Below are 17,682 nucleotides of genomic sequence, written 5' to 3' on the forward strand. Positions count from 1 at the left end.
CTATCAGCTGTCTTACAGAAAAGTGTTCAGCCTGGTCTAAAGAGTCCACCCAGACCAATGCAAAGAAGAGGAGCCTGATAACTGAACCATCTGCCTCCAGATTTACTCTTGGAGACTCTGGGAACCACAAGTAAACCTCCATCTAGAGAGCGGAGTGGCCTGCTAGGACAGTAAGGAACTATGAGCTCTGAGATATGATGGAGCTTTGATGGCCATTAAGAGCTTTATACGTTAACAGAAGGATTTTACCGGCAGCTAGATATAGCACCGGCAGAGTTGTGATCTCTGTTTCTAGTTCCTGTTAATATTCGGGTAGCTGCATTCTGAAACAACTGAATCATCCAGAATACAGATTTATGATTTATGACTACAGCTACTGGAGTCGCCCTCTCAGTACACAGAATGATTGTTTCAGGATCTTCAAACCAGAGCCCAGGACCAGGATGTTCTCACCTATGTCCCCTGGTCTTTGTCCTTCAGGTCTCTGATCTGTAAAGAACAGTTTCCTGTCTTGTCTCCCAGGTAACGTTATCGAGGGTCGATGGACAGGTTGGTCCGATCGGAGGTGTCGACCACAGATGGCGTAGTTCTATGCAAGATATTTGACAGATCACCCCGTCACCACACAGACAGGAGGTGGGTAGTTCACCGTTTGACCCAAAGCACCTGGATACAAACACACCGCAGTCAGAGCTGGTCTGGTCCTTTGTCCCTCACATAAAACAAGTCTCTACAATATTACTTCAATCTTGTCTTTCTTTTCTGAACTGATCTGGTTTGGTCTGAGTCTCATCACAGGAAAGTGAAACGAACAAGCTCCAGGACCAACAGTAACAGACCAGCAGAGCTCTTCCTGTGAGGTCATCCTCACCTCTTCTCCTTTTTCAACTGTGTTTTCACCGGAAGTTGAGTTCCTGTGTAATGTCACCATGTCTGGAAGAAGTTTCAGCAGTAAATGTGCTGGATGTTTCTGTTGTCAGTGAGGAGAAGTTGGTGTGAGTTTATTGTGTTGACAGAATAAAGAGCTGATTTTTCATCATTACTGAGCAGAACTCCTGATCAGATAAAGACAGAAAGGACCCAAACACAGGAGAGGAACTTTTCTGTGGAGAAGGAGTTTCCAGAGAACAGCTGGAAAACACCCTGTCAAAGCTCGTTAACAGATCATTTTAGTATGATAACTGCTCAGCTGATCAGTTGCTGTCTCAGTGTGACTCATGCTCATCTGGTCATCAGGTGAAACGGCTTCAGAAATAAAAAGTGTCTCTTGACACAGACCTCTCGTCCAATCAGAGGGCTTCACGGCTCACTAACCGCCTTCTGAGTTGTGTTCAAGGACTCCTGGTTCCACCAGGACGGACAGAGGAGGACTGAGAAGAGGAGGGATGAAGTGGAGTGACTCAGCAGGTCTGAGGGTTTATAACGAAGCAGGGACGCTCCGTCTGTCACCGTGGAGACGATGGTTTGGTTGCTCTGCATCACCTGCATCCTGGTCTGCTGTCCGTCGCTGCTGCAGGGCACAGCTTCAGGTAACACACCTGGACACACCTGTCTGTCTCTGTCTCACTGAAGTTTTTTAAAGAATGTGTTGGGGACCATTTTCAGTGACCAAATCATTCACACAGTCCGTGCCTTCTTTTTGGTGGAACTTCTTTTTTATTATGTCCATATTTTAAAGGTCCACGGTGATGGTTACCACGGTTTCCCTGTTTCTTCTTCTGTGATCTCTGACAGCAGTTAGCATTGTTAGCTGGTCCTCAGATCCAGTAGGATCCATGTGGATCCCTTTGGACCTTCACTGCCTTGTTAAAGCGACAGCTGGTGATTGGGTCATTAGGTTTAGCTGATGATGTTGTCATTTTCATTGACGTCATTGAGGTCTCACCTGATGTTACAATTGTTGACTGATGATGCTGCAGAGTACCAGCTGGAGTCGGACACTCTGAGCAGATGTGAGTCACTCAGGGCCGTGGCTGTTGCCAAGCAACAAGGCAACATCCCCCACTGCGCAGAGGATGGAAGGTTCAGGTATGTGTCAAAGGTCAGAGGTCAATGAGTATCCAGGAAAAAGGACTGACAGTGTGATCGCCTGTGTGTGTTGTGTTTGTAGACCAGTGCAGTGTAGTGGGCGGGGTCAGGAGTGTTGGTGTGTTGATGCTGAAGGTCAGGAGGTCGCTGGGACTCGAACCAACAACTCTGCTCCTCACTGTGAGACACAAAACATGTCCTACCTGTCTCTCTCTGTCTCCGCCTGTCTGTCTCTGTCTCAGTCTCTGTGTCCACCTGTCTCCCTGCAGGTCTGTCCCCCTGCCAGCTGCAGTCAGACCTGAGCTGTTCTCCGTCCGGTGCCTTTGAGCCAGTTCAGTGTGAGTCCAGTAGGGGCCAGTGTTGGTGTGTGGACCAGGACGGCATGGAGCTGTATGGAACCCGGCAGACCAGGAGACCTCAGACCTGTACGTACTGAGACCCCTGATGACCTTGGGTTTCTGGGTCAGGACGCACAAGTAACTTCTGTGTGACCTTTGACCTGCAGGTCCCGGCAGCTGTGAGGTGAGGGAGAGGCGGCTCCTCCACAGCTCCGCCCCTTCCTCCCCTCCCCAGTGTGCCGCTGATGGCAGCTTCCTCCCCGTTCAGTGTAAATTCATCAACATGACAGACAGGACAGAGCTCGACTTGCTGCAGGCGCTCAGCAGGTGCGCTCACCTGGACACACCTGTTTGTTTCTGTTCCTGTCCACAAGTATCACATCACACTGTATGTGTGTATCATTGCAGTTTCCCAGAATCTTTTGAGACCTTTGGCCGTTTCAGGAAGTTGTTCCCGATGGTTTCTGCGTACTGTTTCTGTTCTGACAGCAGAGGAAGAGAGCTGGAAGACACAGGTGATGGTGATGATGATGATGATGATGACGAAGAGAATGACAATGATGATGAAGGTGTGTACTTCCTGTTCAGGTGTGGAGCTCCTCCTGTCAGAGGTGTATGACTCTGCGTTCTCTGGTCTTCGGTCCGGTCGGTCCTTCTCTCAGACCAACATCTACAGAGTCCTGCAGAGGAGGATGCTGGGAGTTCGTCTCGCCCTCACTGGACACTTCAGATGTAAACAGCTTCATTTCAGCTAGATCTGGATCTGGATCTAGATCTGGCTCCCACTGAATTTGGTCTTTGAGTTTGGTTAAAACTGGTCCAGACTGGTCTGAACCGGTTGCACCTGTGTGCCTCAGGTCCCTCCCCCTGTGAAGAAGAGCGGCGGGCAGCGATGGCGGCATCCAGTGTTTTCGTCCCGTCCTGTGGCAGACGAGGATCCTTTAGCCCCAGACAGTGTCAGAGGGGGGGGCTGTGTTGGTGTGTCGATTGGACAGGGAGAGAGCTTCCTGGGACACAGCAACTCGGAGACTCCGTGGTCTGTGGTCAGTGTGGAGGAGCAGGGTTAGCTTCGAGTTAGCGTCGAGCTAATGCTGCTCAGTGGTTCTCATCTCCGTGGAACTCCTTATCTCTATTCATCTCTTTTTTATCTCTTGATTAAATTTGTCCTCCCTCCTGGTTCTGGTCCAGGTCCAGGTCCAGGTCTTGCAGACTGCCGGTCTCAGCGTCGTCTCGCCCTCTCTCAGCTCTTCTCTGGTCCTGTTGCTCATCCTCTCTCCGAGTCGTCCCCTAGTGGCTCTTGTCTCTCCCTTTTGCGGCCTCTTGGGGACTTTCTGCCAGTGGAGGCGGAGCCAACCTCTTTCCTGGCCCACCTGGTTGAGGTCCTCCAGGGTCTTTTCCCCTCTGTGGGCGGGGCTCTGCAGGCCTTGGCTCGCACCTCCCCCCGCCGCCTCCAAGAAAACCTGTTTGGAGGGAAGTTCCTCAAGAATACTGCTGCATTCAACCTCAGTGGGGTGGTGGGACGTCGAGGGCCTCTGGGTCTGGAACAGCTCACCCCCCAGAACCTCGAGAAGAACCAACACCTGGTTCAGTTCGTCAGCAGAGCCCTAGAGGATCCTGCCTTCCTCTCTGCCCTCCATCTCACACTGAGGGAGTTCAGCAGCTCACAGTCCAACTCTCTGGACCAGGTCAGTTATGGATCCTTAACCTTCAACTGAGTCATGCCCTCATAGCACCTCAGGGTGGGGTCCTGTCTAGGGCTCCGGTTTGAAGGTGGCCTGAATTGAAGGCAGCTGTTGAATCTTTTTCAAAGGTTTCAGTCAGACCTGAAAGTCTTGTTGTACAGGTCCTGACTCCTCTGATCCGGTCCTGCTCTGCCGAGGAAAAGGAAGATGTGGCCGACATATTTGTTCCAAGTTGCACATCCAGCGGTGGTTTCCAGGAGGTTCAGTGTCAGGGTGGGCAGTGCTGGTGCGTTGACCATCAGGGTGTGGAGGTTGTCGGGTCCCGGACCTTCGGTCCTCGACCCCGCTGTCCATCCCGCTGTGAGAAGGAGCGAAGGATGGCGCTGAAGGTGAAAGCAAATATGGTGGCTGGACATGAAATCCACGTCCCCAGTTGCTCGGAGGATGGAGACTTCCTGCCGCTTCAGTGCGTCGGGGCGCGTTGCTTCTGCGTGGACGCTGAGGGCAGAAGGATGAATCCTGGACCAACAGGGGGCGCCATCAGCTGTGCGTGACCAATCAGGCTGCAATTGAAATATATAGCACAAATCATGTTGAACAGAAAAAGTCTAAATGCGAGGTTCATCCTCTGAGGTCATCATGTGGTCTGTTGTGCTGCAGGTCCGGAGAGAACGACACAGACACTTCAGGCGGGTCAGTTTGTAAACCAGCTCAGCACCATCAATCATCTCTGAAGTGCTCAGCTCTAACTTTAGCACAGCATGCTAACCCATTTCATGCTAACTCACAGGAAAGTGTGCTCAGGTGTTAGCTGAGGTCATAGCGTTCAGACAGGAAGTGACAAGCATCGTCACCTTCTCTAACTCCTCCCACCTGCCTCCGGGATATGGCTTCCTATTGGCTGAGGGTGTGCGCCTGACCCCCGAGGAGCTTCAGATCAGCCAATCAGAGGAGAGCACAAAGATTTCTGAGAGTCTGCTGAGCCGAACCAAAGCTGCTCTGCAATTGGCTGCTTACTCCAGTAAGTCTGATGACGACGATGAGGATGATGATGGTGATGACGTGATGATGATGATGATGGTGAAGATGATGATGATGATGATGATGATGATGATGGTGATGATGATGATGATGATGATGGTGATGATGATGATGATGATGATGATGATGATGATGCTGGTGATGATGATGGTGATGATGGTGATGATGATGATGATGATGATGATGATGATGATGCTGGTGATGATGATGGTGATGATGGTGATGATGATGATGGTGATGATGGTGATGATGATGATGGTGATGATGATGATGATGATGGTGATGATGGTGATGATGATGATGGTGATGATGATGATGATGATGCTGGTGATGATGGTGATGATGATGGTGATGATGGTGATGATGATGATGATGAAGAAGATGATGGTGATGATGATGATGATGAAGAAGATGATGATGATGGTGATGATGATGATGAAGAAGATGATGATGGTGATGATGATGATGATGATGATGATGATGGTGATGATGGTGATGATGATGATGATGATGATGATGATGATGATGGTGATGGTGATGAGGAAGAAGATGATGATGATGATGATGATGATGATGGTGATGATGGTGATGATGATGATGATGATGATGGTGATGGTGATGAGGAAGAAGATGATGATGGTGATGATGATGATGATGATGATGGTGATGATGATGATGATGATGATGATGATGATGATGATGGTGATGATGATGATGAAGAAGATGATGATGGTGATGATGATGATGATGATGATGATGATGATGGTGATGGTGATGATGATGATGATGAAGAAGATGATGATGGTGATGATGATGATGATGAAGAAGATGATGATGGTGATGATGATGATGATGATGATGATGATGGTGATGACGATGATGATGATGATGAAGAAGATGATGATGGTGATGACGATGATGATGAAGAAGATGATGATGGTGATGATGATGATGATGATGATGATGATGATGATGATGGTGATGATGATGATGATGATGGTGATGGTGATGATGATGATGATGATGATGATGATGATGATGATGATGATGGTGATGGTGATGATGATGATGATGATGATGATGATGATGATGATGATGATGATGGTGATGATGGTGTTTTTCAGCTGTCCAGATGCTCCTCCCTCCTCAGCATCGTTCTTATCAGCCCTTCACTCCTCAGTGTGACGCTGACGGACGCTGGCTGCACACACAGTGTTACCAGAGCACAGGTCACACACACAGAGATACACTTTCTTGCACTTACAGATACACACACACTCTTTGTAACAAGTGCATCTGTGTGTTCAGGCCAGTGTTGGTGTGTTGATGAAGATGGAGAGTACATCCCTGATTCTTTGGGAAGCCGCTCACTCAGCCTGCCAAAGTGTAAGGGCACACACACACAAACACACACACACACACACACTTTCAAAACTTTACTTAAATGTACCTTTTACAACAACAGTCTTCTTCATTAATATTGTGATATACAACCTAACAGTGTGCGGTGTGTGTGTGTGTGTGTGCATTCTTGCAGGTCTGACTGCTTGTCAAAGAGCTCGGACTCATTTTCTGCTGTCTGGTTGGATGAAAAGCTCTGACATCACCAGCGGCTCAGTGTATCATCCACAGTGTGATGAGGTAGGAACACACACACACTCATGAGTGACAGATCCATAAAGACATCAGTAAGTGTCTGATCGTTTCCCAATAATCACTCAAACCTTCAGGCTAATCAATCATTTCTATTGATTATTAGACTTATCTTTATTATTAATGTGTGATTATGGATTATTAACTGTAGATTTATTCACACAGCACCAACTCCTGACTGATGTCTTTAATGTGTGTGTGGTCAGGATGGTCGTTATGCTGTGCTGCAGACAGGAGGCGCTGCAGGCTGGTGTGTGAACCCTCTGACCGGAGAGGTGATACAAGCAGCAACCCGGAGCGCCGCTGGACAGCTGACATGTACGCACACGCACACACACACACACACACACAAACTGCCGTAAGTGATGCATTCACTGTCACACTTGACTGTGAAAACTTGTGCGTTCAGGTCCCAGCTGGTGTGAGCTGCAGGGTCTTCAGTGTAGCCCTGATGGCTCCTTCATCCCACTGCAGTGTGATGTCACTTCCTGCTGGTGTGTCTCTATGGATGGACAGGAAGTGCATGGAACCAGGATGTCTCGACGGACAGGAGAAACGCCATCGTGTGATCGTAGGTGGAGATTAAAGAAAGCAGAACTGCAGTTTAGACCGAGACTCCTGATTGGTCCATGTCTGTCACTCTGCAGGTCCCCTGTGTCACGAATCTGTCATTACCCATGGTGCACTGGTCTGCCGACCGGTCGCCGGTGGTCATCAGAGCTGTGAGCTTGTCTGTCACCGTGGTTACCACAACCCACTTCCTGTCAGCAGCTTCCTGTGTGAGATCGAGCGTCGGCAATGGGCGGGAGAACACCAACCTCTGAGAGGAGCCTGTCAGAGTAAGATCTCTGACCTTTGACCTTTTAATGACTGAACTCTGACCTGTAGGAGGAACATTAGAGTCAAAATGTATTTTTACCTCTGTGTGTCTGTGTGTGTGTGCAGTCTCTCAGCCTCTTCAGTCAGTGTCGTCCTCTCAGCTCTGGTCATTGTCGTCTTCCTGCTCGGAGGTCGACAGTTTTCAATCCGTGTTGTTCAGCTCGATGACCAGCAGGGGGCTCTGCTCCTTACAGGTGAGCATCAGCGGCAACTCCACTGGTCAGACTGTACTGAAGTCAATGGGAAAATATCCTTCCTCCTCCCTGATGATTTTATGGTCTTAGTCTTCAACACAACATGATGTTCAGGTTTTAAATGAAGCTCCATTCAGAGGGAACAGATCGGGTCCCTAAGAAGATCAGATTTGTCTGCAGGAGATTTTCATTCATGTAGATAGATATCATGTCCAACATGACCCAGATCCTGAGTCTGAACTGAACCAGCTGCAGAAATTGGTTCTGGATCACAAGCGTTAAACTGTGTGTGTGTGTGTGTAGCTCCCTGTGTCGGGCCATTCTGTGTCGTTGTGTGACGACTCGTCAGTGCGTGTGCAGTGTGACGGTGACGGGTCCCTGAAGTTAACAGTCACGTGGCGAGCTGCCCTGCCTGACCTGCCGACCTTGGACCTCCCTGACCTCCATGACATCAGTGAGTTCAGGCCTTTCACCTGAGGGACACTGTCCCACCAGGCTCCATTTTAAAATGTTTGTTTTAACGGAGAGACCTCATCAGACTGTTTATCCTAAATCAGGTCTGTTCCTCAATGGCTCCAGACTTCTGGAGGGAGTTCAGGTTATTCTGGATAATGTCCGGGCCACACTCACATCGGATCCCAAACTGCTCTCCATGACAGCACCAAACTTCAGCTGTTCCCATGGTTACCACCTGACCAGTGATGGTGAAGGCTGTGGTGAGTGCTTCACCCTCTACAGATATCAGTCCTGGATTTGGGTGGTCTGAACTCTGTTTCTGTCTCTGCAGTGGTTTGTCCTGCTGGGAGTTTCTCCAGTGAAGGGGCGTGTCTTCTGTGTCCTCAGGGAACCTATCAGGATGAAGAAGGGCAAGACTTCTGCAACAGGTGTCCTAAAGGTTCATCCCCTGCTGGAGCATCATCTGTCCATCAGTGTGAGTCTTATGGTCCTGGTGCTGGATCTGGTTTTGATCCCCTTCTGGTTCTGGCTCTAGAATAGCTCAGATCAGTCTGGTTCTCAGAAGTCATCATTTGTGACTCACCTGTATGCATGTGTGTGTGTGTGTCAGGTGTGACGGAGTGTCAGAGGCGGGGTCTGCGGTGCTCAGACCGGGGTGACTTCCTGCCAGCGCAGTCTGACTTCCTGTCTGGCAAGTGGGTGTGTTTCAGTAGCGAGGGGGCGGAGCTTGAGTGGACCAGCAGTGACAAAGCTTTGACTGATGATGAGTGCTCAGGTGAAGACGCTGCAGCCAATCACAGAGCAGCTCTTTCACTTCTTCCTCTGGGAAGCACTTTGTAATGTTGTGTGTCTGTAGTTCTCAACAGGTTTCAGGCTTTTTCTGGATCAGACCTGACTGTTGGAGCCGAAGACACTGACATCCTGCAGACGATGACCTCTGACCTCAAAACATGTGTTCAAGGTGACACACTCACACAGAGTTACGAAGTAGTTAAGAATTATGAGGACATTTTCTAAAATGTGAAACATTTCAGTTTTGAATTTAAATCACTTTGATTTTTTGTTTGTTTGTGTCAGCATGTGCAGCGGAGCCATCCTGTCATTATGTGGCACTGTTCCAGACACACACTCAGTGTGAACTGTACAGCACACACACATTGAACACACAATGCAACACATCCAAGCAGGTAAACACACACAAATGTAACATTTGTTTTCTTTACTGACAGGAACATTGTTGCTGATAATGTCTTTTGATTTGTGTGTGTGTTTTACTTCAGATCAGTGGGTTTCTGGGTAATCCTCAGGCTGAGCTGTTTGATTGGCTGAGCTGCTCTCTCAGAGTGAGGGGTGGAGCTTCAGATCTGCTGGTCATCAGGAAGAAAGGTACAGTTACCATAGCAACCAGATGACTAGTATTTGCAAAATGAAGACAGGCCAAAGGTGAAAGGTGTGTTTACCTGTATGTGTCCCAGGGGAAGAGTTTCCATGGCGGCAGCACCAAAGGAGCTTTGTGAGGATGAAGATGAGGAAGGCTGTCTCAGGTGTGTTCAGGACTCAGGTGTTCTCCTCCAGGCGGACCTCTCTGTCTGACGCTCATCGTTTCTGTCAGGACGGCTGCAGCCTCGACACCTGCTGCCAGGGTTTCATCCTCAGTCAGAACAGCCTGAATGGAGGTATGTTACCATGGAGACCGGAGCACGGGATAGGGGATTGAATGAGAGAACAGCTGGATTACTAAATGAATTGTGTAACTTGCCCTGCCGCCCACAGGCTCTCTGTTCTGTGGTTGGCTGAGTGCTCCGCCCGTCCTGATGTGTGGTGACCAGGACTGGGATGTGATTGGGCAAGGGACAGCCAAGCGTGTGTGTGGGGCGGGGCTAGTATACAACAAGCAGCAGAAAAACTTGACGTTGGACTTTGGAGGACAGAAATTCACCATGAGTGAGAAAACAAAAACTGAATCTCCACTAAAACAGTAAGCAGGTACTCAGACAGGAAGTAGTTTCATCGAGTCTGTCTCTGATTCCTCCAGCGGATTCTGCTCTTCCTGCCGACAGTAAGGACAAGAAGGACTACCAGGCTTCCATCGTCAGCTTTCAAGCCATCTACCTGAGCACCGGTACCTGACCTCTGACCCCTGACCTCAGATACTAAGGGTTTCCTGTTTGTTTACAACAGCTAACGAAATCTCCATATGTGCCATTTCTGATGTGCAGATGCAGACTCAACAGTTAGTCCTGGTTCTCCTTCCTGTGCAGCAGCAGCGTTCAGTCCTCTTTTGGATGGTTTGTCTCTTGTTTCAGTGCTGAACTTGCTGAGCAGAGTCAGAGGACACCCTGATGAACTGTGTGTGTGTGTTTTCTCAGGCTCAGTGCAGCAGAGATTTGAGACTCTGTCAGATGACGAAGTCCTCGTGGATCCAAAGAGAGAGCTCTCCACTCTTTCTTTCTTGCTCAACAAGAAGAACTTTGACTCCCAGCAGGCATTGCTGTGGTGTCTCACACGTACGACTCTTCTTTTTGTTGTTGTTCGGGGCAGATGGAGCGTGGATGGAAGTGTTACAAAGATTTGTGTCTGTCTCAGGATGTGATGAGGAGCTGCAGTGCTCACTGTCTGATCTCAGAGATGCTGATTCGGCTGGATTCTTCAGCTGCTCCTTGTTTCCCAACACCAGAGTCTGCGGCAGTTACGACAAACCACTGAGACGCAGTTGCCGCCCCCTGCTGGACAGAGAGCCCAACAACACATACAGCAAGAGGGGTATTTACCCTGCTGCTCTGTCTCTGTAGTTCTGTAGCTGTGCTGCTGACCTTTGACCTTGTCTCTGTGTCCAGTGAACCTGTCTGGACCAGTGAGGAGCTTCTACCAGAGAGTCCCCTTCCAGAAAATGGTGTCTTACTCTGTTCGCAGTAGAGTCATGGTGGGGGGGGGCACGCCGCTGACGAAGGGGTAACAGCACTCTGATCAGACCTTAGACCGGACTTTACCTGAATCTGGTCTGACCAAAGTGCTTGTGTATTCAGGTTCATGGAGTGTGAGCGGCGGTGTGATGAGGATCCTTGTTGTCGTGGTATTGGCTTTGTCCGAGACACCAAATCAGCAGGTAACAACATGGAGGAGGAGGAACAGCTGTTTACATCGGATTTAGTGATCCTTATGTGGATGTGTGTGTGTGTGTGCTCGTGTGTGTAGGTGAGTCAGACATAGTGTGTCTGTCCCTGATCAGTCTCGGGATTCAGACTTGCAATGAAGACAACACAACGACCTGGAGCACTCAGGACTGTCGACCATCTGCAGTGAAGACCCGACCACACCCCTTTGGGTGGTACCAGAAACCGGGTACTGAGGAGACACACACACACACACACACACACACACACACACACACACACAGTGTAATGTGGTTTGTCTTTGTCCTCAGTGAATCATTGGAGTTCAGCTCCTGATCTCTGTCCTTCATTCAGCCTGACGGCAACAAACGGTGAGGTCCTGCTGGTCAAACGCTGTTTCCTGTTTCCTGTCTGTGAAAGCTGCGGCTGATGACATCATCACTGTAATGCCCTGTATAGTTCCTCTAACATTTAATACTCTGTGCTTGTGTCTCAGTGTCTCTGGACAAGTGGCATCTCCTCTCTGACTCTGCAGTCCTGGTCGACCCATCTGTCTCTACGTATGATGTCATCCACGTAAGCCGTGACATCAGCAACGACCGGGAAAAGACCAGGGACTGGTGTCTCCATGGTAACCATCCAAACATCTCTATCATGTACCGCTCCCCCCCGGGTTCCAATGCTGCCCCTAACCCCTCTGCTCCTGTCAGCCTGCCAGGAGGAGGAGTCTTGTGTGGCCACGTCACTCAGTGAGGTGGAGTCCGCCACTCGCTGCATCCTCTACCCTGACACCACAGTTTGTGGGCTAAGCTCCGCCCTCACCTCCTCCGAACCAACCACTTCCTGCAGACTGGTCATCAGAGAGCCCGCCCCTCAGGTGTACCTAAGAACAGGTGAATTGATCGAAGCAAAGAGCAGCCTCTCCATGTTGACTTCCACGAAGGTCTGCTCACCCAGTTTTTGTCTCACCAGAGCTGTTGCCAAAGGTTACAACTGTCTCCATCCCGGGTCATGGCAACTTGCAGGGCGTTGCTGTGGAAACGGCACAGGGCTTCAACCGGAGGACAGTTATTCAGTTTCTTGGAGTACCATATGCCCGTCCACCAATAGGATCGCTCCGTTTCAAAGACGCTCAGCTACCTGATTGGACAGGAACTTGGGACGCCACCAAACTACGGTACCTGTGTGATTGTGTGTGTCCTTCAGGCCCAGTTGTGTTGTGTGATTGTGTATGTCCTTCAGGCCCAGCTGTGTTGTGTGATTGTGTATGTCCTTCAGGCCCAGTTGTGTTGTGTGATTGTGTGTGTCCTTCAGGCCCAGCTGTGTTGTGTGATTGTGTATGTCCTTCAGGCCCAGTTGTGTTGTGTGATTGTGTGTGTCCTTCAGGCCCAGCTGTGTTGTGTGATTGTGTGTGTCCTTCAGGCCCAGTTGTGTTGTGTGATTGTGTGTGTCCTTCAGGCCCAGTTGTGTTGTGTGATTGTGTGTGTCCTTCAGGCCCAGCTGTGTTGTGTGATTGTGTGTGTCCTTCAGGCCCAGCTGTGTTGTTTGACCATGTGTGTCCTTCAGGCCCAGCTGTGTTGTGTGATTGTGTGTGTCCTTCAGGCCCAGCTGTGTTGTGTGATTGTGTGTGTCCTTCAGGCCCAGTTGTGTTGTGTGATTGTGTGTGTCCTTCAGGCCCAGTTGTGTTGTTTGACCATGTGTGTCCTTCAGGCCCAGCTGTGTTGTGTGACTGTGTGTGTCCTTCAGGCCCAGTTGTGTTGTGTGATTGTGTGTGTCCTTCAGGCCCAGTTGTGTTGTTTGACCGTGTGTGTCCTTCAGGCCCAGCTGTGTTGTGTGACTGTGTGTGTCCTTCAGGCCCAGTTGTGTTGTGTGATTGTGTGTGTCCTTCAGGCCCAGTTGTGTTGTTTGACCGTGTGTGTCCTTCAGGCCCAGCTGTGTTGTTTGACCATGTGTGTCCTTCAGGCCCAGCTGTGTTGTGTGATTGTGTATGTCCTTCAGGCCCAGCTGTGTTGTGTGATTGTGTATGTCCTTCAGGCCCAGCTGTGTTGTGTGATTGTGTGTGTCCTTCAGGCCCAGCTGTGTTGTTTGACCATGTGTGTCCTTCAGGCCCAGTTGTGTTGTGTGACCATGTGTGTCCTTCAGGCCCAGCTGTGTTGTGTGACTGTGTGTGTCCTTCAGGCCCAGTTGTGTTGTGTGATTGTGTGTGTCCTTCAGGCCCAGTTGTGTTGTGTGATTGTGTATGTCCTTCAGGCCCAGTTGTGTTGTGTGATTGTGTATGTCCTTCAGGCCCAGTTGTGTTGTTTGACCATGTGTGTTCTTCAGGCCCAGCTGTGTTGTGTGACTGTGTGTGTCCTTCAGGCCCAGCTGTGTTGTTTGACCATGTGTGTCCTTCAGGCCCAGCTGTGTTGTGTGACTGTGTGTGTCCTTCAGGCCCAGCTGTGTTGTGTGATTGTGTGTGTCCTTCAGGCCCAGCTGTGTTGTGTGATTGTGTGTGTCCTTCAGGCCCAGCTGTGTTGTGTGATTGTGTGTGTCCTTCAGGCCCAGTTGTGTTGTGTGATTGTGTGTGTCCTTCAGGCCCAGTTGTGTTGTTTGACCATGTGTGTCCTTCAGGCCCAGCTGTGTTGTGTGACTGTGTGTGTCCTTCAGGCCCAGTTGTGTTGTGTGATTGTGTGTGTCCTTCAGGCCCAGTTGTGTTGTTTGACCGTGTGTGTCCTTCAGGCCCAGCTGTGTTGTTTGACCATGTGTGTCCTTCAGGCCCAGCTGTGTTGTGTGATTGTGTATGTCCTTCAGGCCCAGCTGTGTTGTGTGATTGTGTATGTCCTTCAGGCCCAGCTGTGTTGTGTGATTGTGTGTGTCCTTCAGGCCCAGCTGTGTTGTTTGACCATGTGTGTCCTTCAGGCCCAGTTGTGTTGTGTGACCATGTGTGTCCTTCAGGCCCAGCTGTGTTGTGTGACTGTGTGTGTCCTTCAGGCCCAGTTGTGTTGTGTGATTGTGTGTGTCCTTCAGGCCCAGTTGTGTTGTGTGATTGTGTATGTCCTTCAGGCCCAGTTGTGTTGTGTGATTGTGTATGTCCTTCAGGCCCAGTTGTGTTGTTTGACCATGTGTGTCCTTCAGGCCCAGCTGTGTTGTTTGACCATGTGTGTCCTTCAGGCCCAGCTGTGTTGTGTGACTGTGTGTGTCCTTCAGGCCCAGCTGTGTTGTGTGACTGTGTGTGTCCTTCAGGCCCAGTTGTGTTGTTTGACCATGTGTGTCCTTCAGGCCCAGCTGTGTTGTTTGACCGTGTGTGTCCTTCAGGCCCAGCTGTGTTGTGTGATTGTGTATGTCCTTCAGGCCCAGCTGTGTTGTGTGATTGTGTGTGTCCTTCAGGCCCAGCTGTGTTGTGTGATTGTGTGTGTCCTTCAGGCCCAGCTGTGTTGTGTGACTGTGTGTGTCCTTCAGGCCCAGCTGTGTTGTGTGATTGTGTGTGTCCTTCAGGCCCAGCTGTGTTGTGTGATTGTGTGTGTCCTTCAGGCCCAGCTGTGTTGTGTGACTGTGTGTGTCCTTCAGGCCCAGCTGTGTTGTGTGACTGTGTGTGTCCTTCAGGCCCAGTTGTGTTGTTTGACCATGTGTGTCCTTCAGGCCCAGTTGTGTTGTTTGACCATGTGTGTCCTTCAGGCCCAGCTGTGTTGTGTGACTGTGTGTGTCCTTCAGGCCCAGCTGTGTTGTGTGACTGTGTGTGTCCTTCAGGCCCAGCTGTGTTGTGTGACTGTGTGTGTCCTTCAGGCCCAGTTGTGTGCAGCCAGGTGATGTTGCATCCTCCTCCAGTGAGGACTGTCTGTACCTGAATGTCTTCGTTCCAGCTGCTCGGGTGAGTTGTCGTCTCTCCGGTGTCGCTCCTTCAGGTCAGACATCAGCTCATTTGTCTGTCTGTGTGTGTGTGTGTGTGTGTCAGAGGGGGCGTGTCCCAGTCCTGGTCTTCTTCATCAACCCATCAGCCAATCAGAGCACAGAACTGCTGGATGGCTCCACCCTTGCTGCTTTGGGCAATATCATCGTAGTGACGGCAAACTACCGAACTGCTGCACTGGGATTTCTGAGCACAGGTGAATGAAGAGCACACACACACACACACACACACACACACACGGACAGACTAACATCTACTTTTCTCCAGGTGAGCATGGTCTCCATGGTAACTACGGGCTGTCGGACCAGGAAGCGGTGCTTCACTGGGTTAATGCCCACATCTCCCTGATGGGTGGAGACAACACAAGACTGACGGTGGGGGCGGAGCGTCGTGGAGCTGACATCACGAGCCTCCACCTCTTCTCCTCTTCTTCTCTGTTTCAGAGGATGATACTGATGGTGAGAGGGCTGAGGATTTGTCATCATGTGAAAGTGCTGTTTAGATGAAGTTTGATTCAGAAAACTGGACTCAAACAGAAGGCTCCTCCTCCTGCAGGGCGGTTCAGTCTTTTCTCCGTCACTGGTTCAGACTCCTGATGCATCCACACGTCTGGCGCTCGATCTGGCCAAAGAGCTTGGTTGTGTGACCTCTGACCTTGCTGCCTGCCTCAGAGCGGTGCCTGTTGAGAAGCTCAATGCCGCTCAAACCAAGGTAAAGTTCAGATCCGTCCGTCTGAGCCCAGGCTCCCGCCGGTCTTACTCGGTCTCTCATGTGTGCAGCTGTTGGCAGTCAGCGGCCCGTTCAGGTCCTGGTCTCCGGTCCGTCAACCGCTTGCCCGGTCATCTGTCCACAGAGTCGATCTGCTGCTGGGAACATCAGAGCACGACGGGCTGATCAGCCGCGCTCGCAGGATAAAGGTTTGTCAGGTCACCTGACCAGATCCAGAACCGTTGACTGCTAAATAATTTTTTGCCTGTGTCCAGGACTTCGAGGCCCTTCAGGGGCGGGCCGATGGTAAAACAGCGTTCTATGAGGCGCTGAGTCGCTCTCTGGGTGGCGAGACAGGAAATGAGCTGCTGAAGGAGGCTGCGACCTGGTTCTACTCTCTGGACCACAGTCCCACTCCTGCCGGGTACAACTTGTTCTCCAGGGCACTCGCCAACGCCACCAGGTCCGACCCCATCCAGCCTCTGAAGCTTTACTCTCCTGTTGGGACTTGAAATCTCTCTGAACACTGACTGGACTCTCTCTGCAGGGACCTGTTCATCATCTGTCCTGCTCTGCGGATGGCTAGCCACTGGGCTAACAGCAATGCAAACGTCTTCCTGTATCACCAGCCAATCAGCAGCAGCCACGACAGGTACATGAGACCAGAGCAGAGGGAAGCCCTATCATCACTTCCTGTCTCACTCTGATCAAACTGGTTGTTTCTGTCTGCAGGGCTGATGTGTCTGTTCCTCTGGACGTTCAGCTGGTCTTTGGGACTCCTCATCTTCCAATCAGCTCTCAGCGTTTCACTTCCTCTGATCGCCGCCTGTCTCTGGCAATGATGACGTACGTCTCCAGCTTCATCAGGACGGGGTGAGTCATTCCTCCAACTGCCAGCAGGACTCTGAAGGCAGTGATGAAGAGTATGATGAAGACTGACTTCACTAGCTTAGCAGTTTCAAGGCTACAAACTACCAATAATGCAACTCTTCTTTTTATCAGTGACATCAACAGATATCTCTTTGGTGCCAGATTCAAAGCAGTCCTCTGATTGGTTATCACCACTCAGGTGAAACTGGTGAGTCTGTCTGGTGTGATCATGAAGTTAATGTTTCCTGTTTTTGTAAGGAACCCAAATCCATCCCGAGTGTGGGCGCAGTCACTTCTGCCCCACTGGAAACCAGTCCAGTCATCGGAGGCCACGCCCACTTACCTGCAGTTAAGCCCCACCCTCGTCCATCGGCAGGGGCTGAGTCAGAGATCCTGCTCATTCTGGAGTCAACTAGGACCCATACTGATCAGTCTGACAGGTCAGAATCCAGTTTATTCTTCTCTTCTCTGCTCTCTTTACTCTATTCTACTCTCCTCTCCTTTTGTTTTCCTCCAGGTGAGTCGGGGGCAGAGCCCGTCCAACCTGCAGTGGCTGCACCATCCAGCCAATCACAGATTGAGAAGGATGCCTACAGTTAAGCAGATGACATGACAGCTTCCTGTTTCCAGATCCAGTTTGATTCATCAGTGAAGAAGAAAAAATAAACAGTTTGATCAAATTGTCTCTAAATCATCAATAAACAGCATCTTAAACTCTCGACTGTCTGAGTGTCTGCCTACAAATACATTCATACCTTAAAAAAAATGTCACCTTTTGTAATAAAACAAACTTTTTAAAAAAGGGTTAGAACATTAAACAACATTAATTAAGAA

General features: G+C 50.1%; 1 protein-coding gene across 1 annotated transcript; it reads left to right on the top strand.

Moving 5' to 3' along the window:
* Positions 1 to 1,459: 1,459 nt before the first annotated feature.
* tg (thyroglobulin) lies at positions 1,460 to 17,448 on the top strand. The gene is made up of 46 exons (XM_029503877.1): positions 1,460 to 1,529; positions 1,920 to 2,028; positions 2,111 to 2,208; positions 2,298 to 2,453; positions 2,534 to 2,693; positions 2,775 to 2,881; positions 2,955 to 3,098; positions 3,224 to 3,409; positions 3,561 to 4,051; positions 4,210 to 4,594; positions 4,709 to 4,741; positions 4,860 to 5,107; positions 6,240 to 6,318; positions 6,398 to 6,475; positions 6,627 to 6,730; positions 6,949 to 7,060; positions 7,152 to 7,313; positions 7,390 to 7,581; positions 7,696 to 7,815; positions 8,165 to 8,269; positions 8,373 to 8,531; positions 8,603 to 8,746; positions 8,882 to 9,046; positions 9,128 to 9,232; positions 9,747 to 9,947; positions 10,045 to 10,215; positions 10,307 to 10,393; positions 10,491 to 10,559; positions 10,641 to 10,778; positions 10,858 to 11,034; positions 11,109 to 11,223; positions 11,298 to 11,377; positions 11,467 to 11,613; positions 11,881 to 12,015; positions 12,095 to 12,291; positions 12,371 to 12,561; positions 15,147 to 15,231; positions 15,316 to 15,466; positions 15,538 to 15,728; positions 15,826 to 15,981; positions 16,050 to 16,187; positions 16,254 to 16,441; positions 16,526 to 16,630; positions 16,711 to 16,851; positions 17,107 to 17,288; positions 17,366 to 17,448. Exons 1-46 carry the CDS (start codon positions 1,460 to 1,462, stop codon positions 17,446 to 17,448), a joined length of 6,840 nt encoding a protein of 2,279 aa, XP_029359737.1.
* Positions 17,449 to 17,682: the final 234 nt, after the last annotated feature.

The sequence above is a fragment of the Echeneis naucrates genome, chromosome 6 (assembly GCF_900963305.1).
Source record: "Echeneis naucrates chromosome 6, fEcheNa1.1, whole genome shotgun sequence".
NCBI classification, from domain to species: Eukaryota; Metazoa; Chordata; class Actinopteri; order Carangiformes; family Echeneidae; genus Echeneis; species Echeneis naucrates.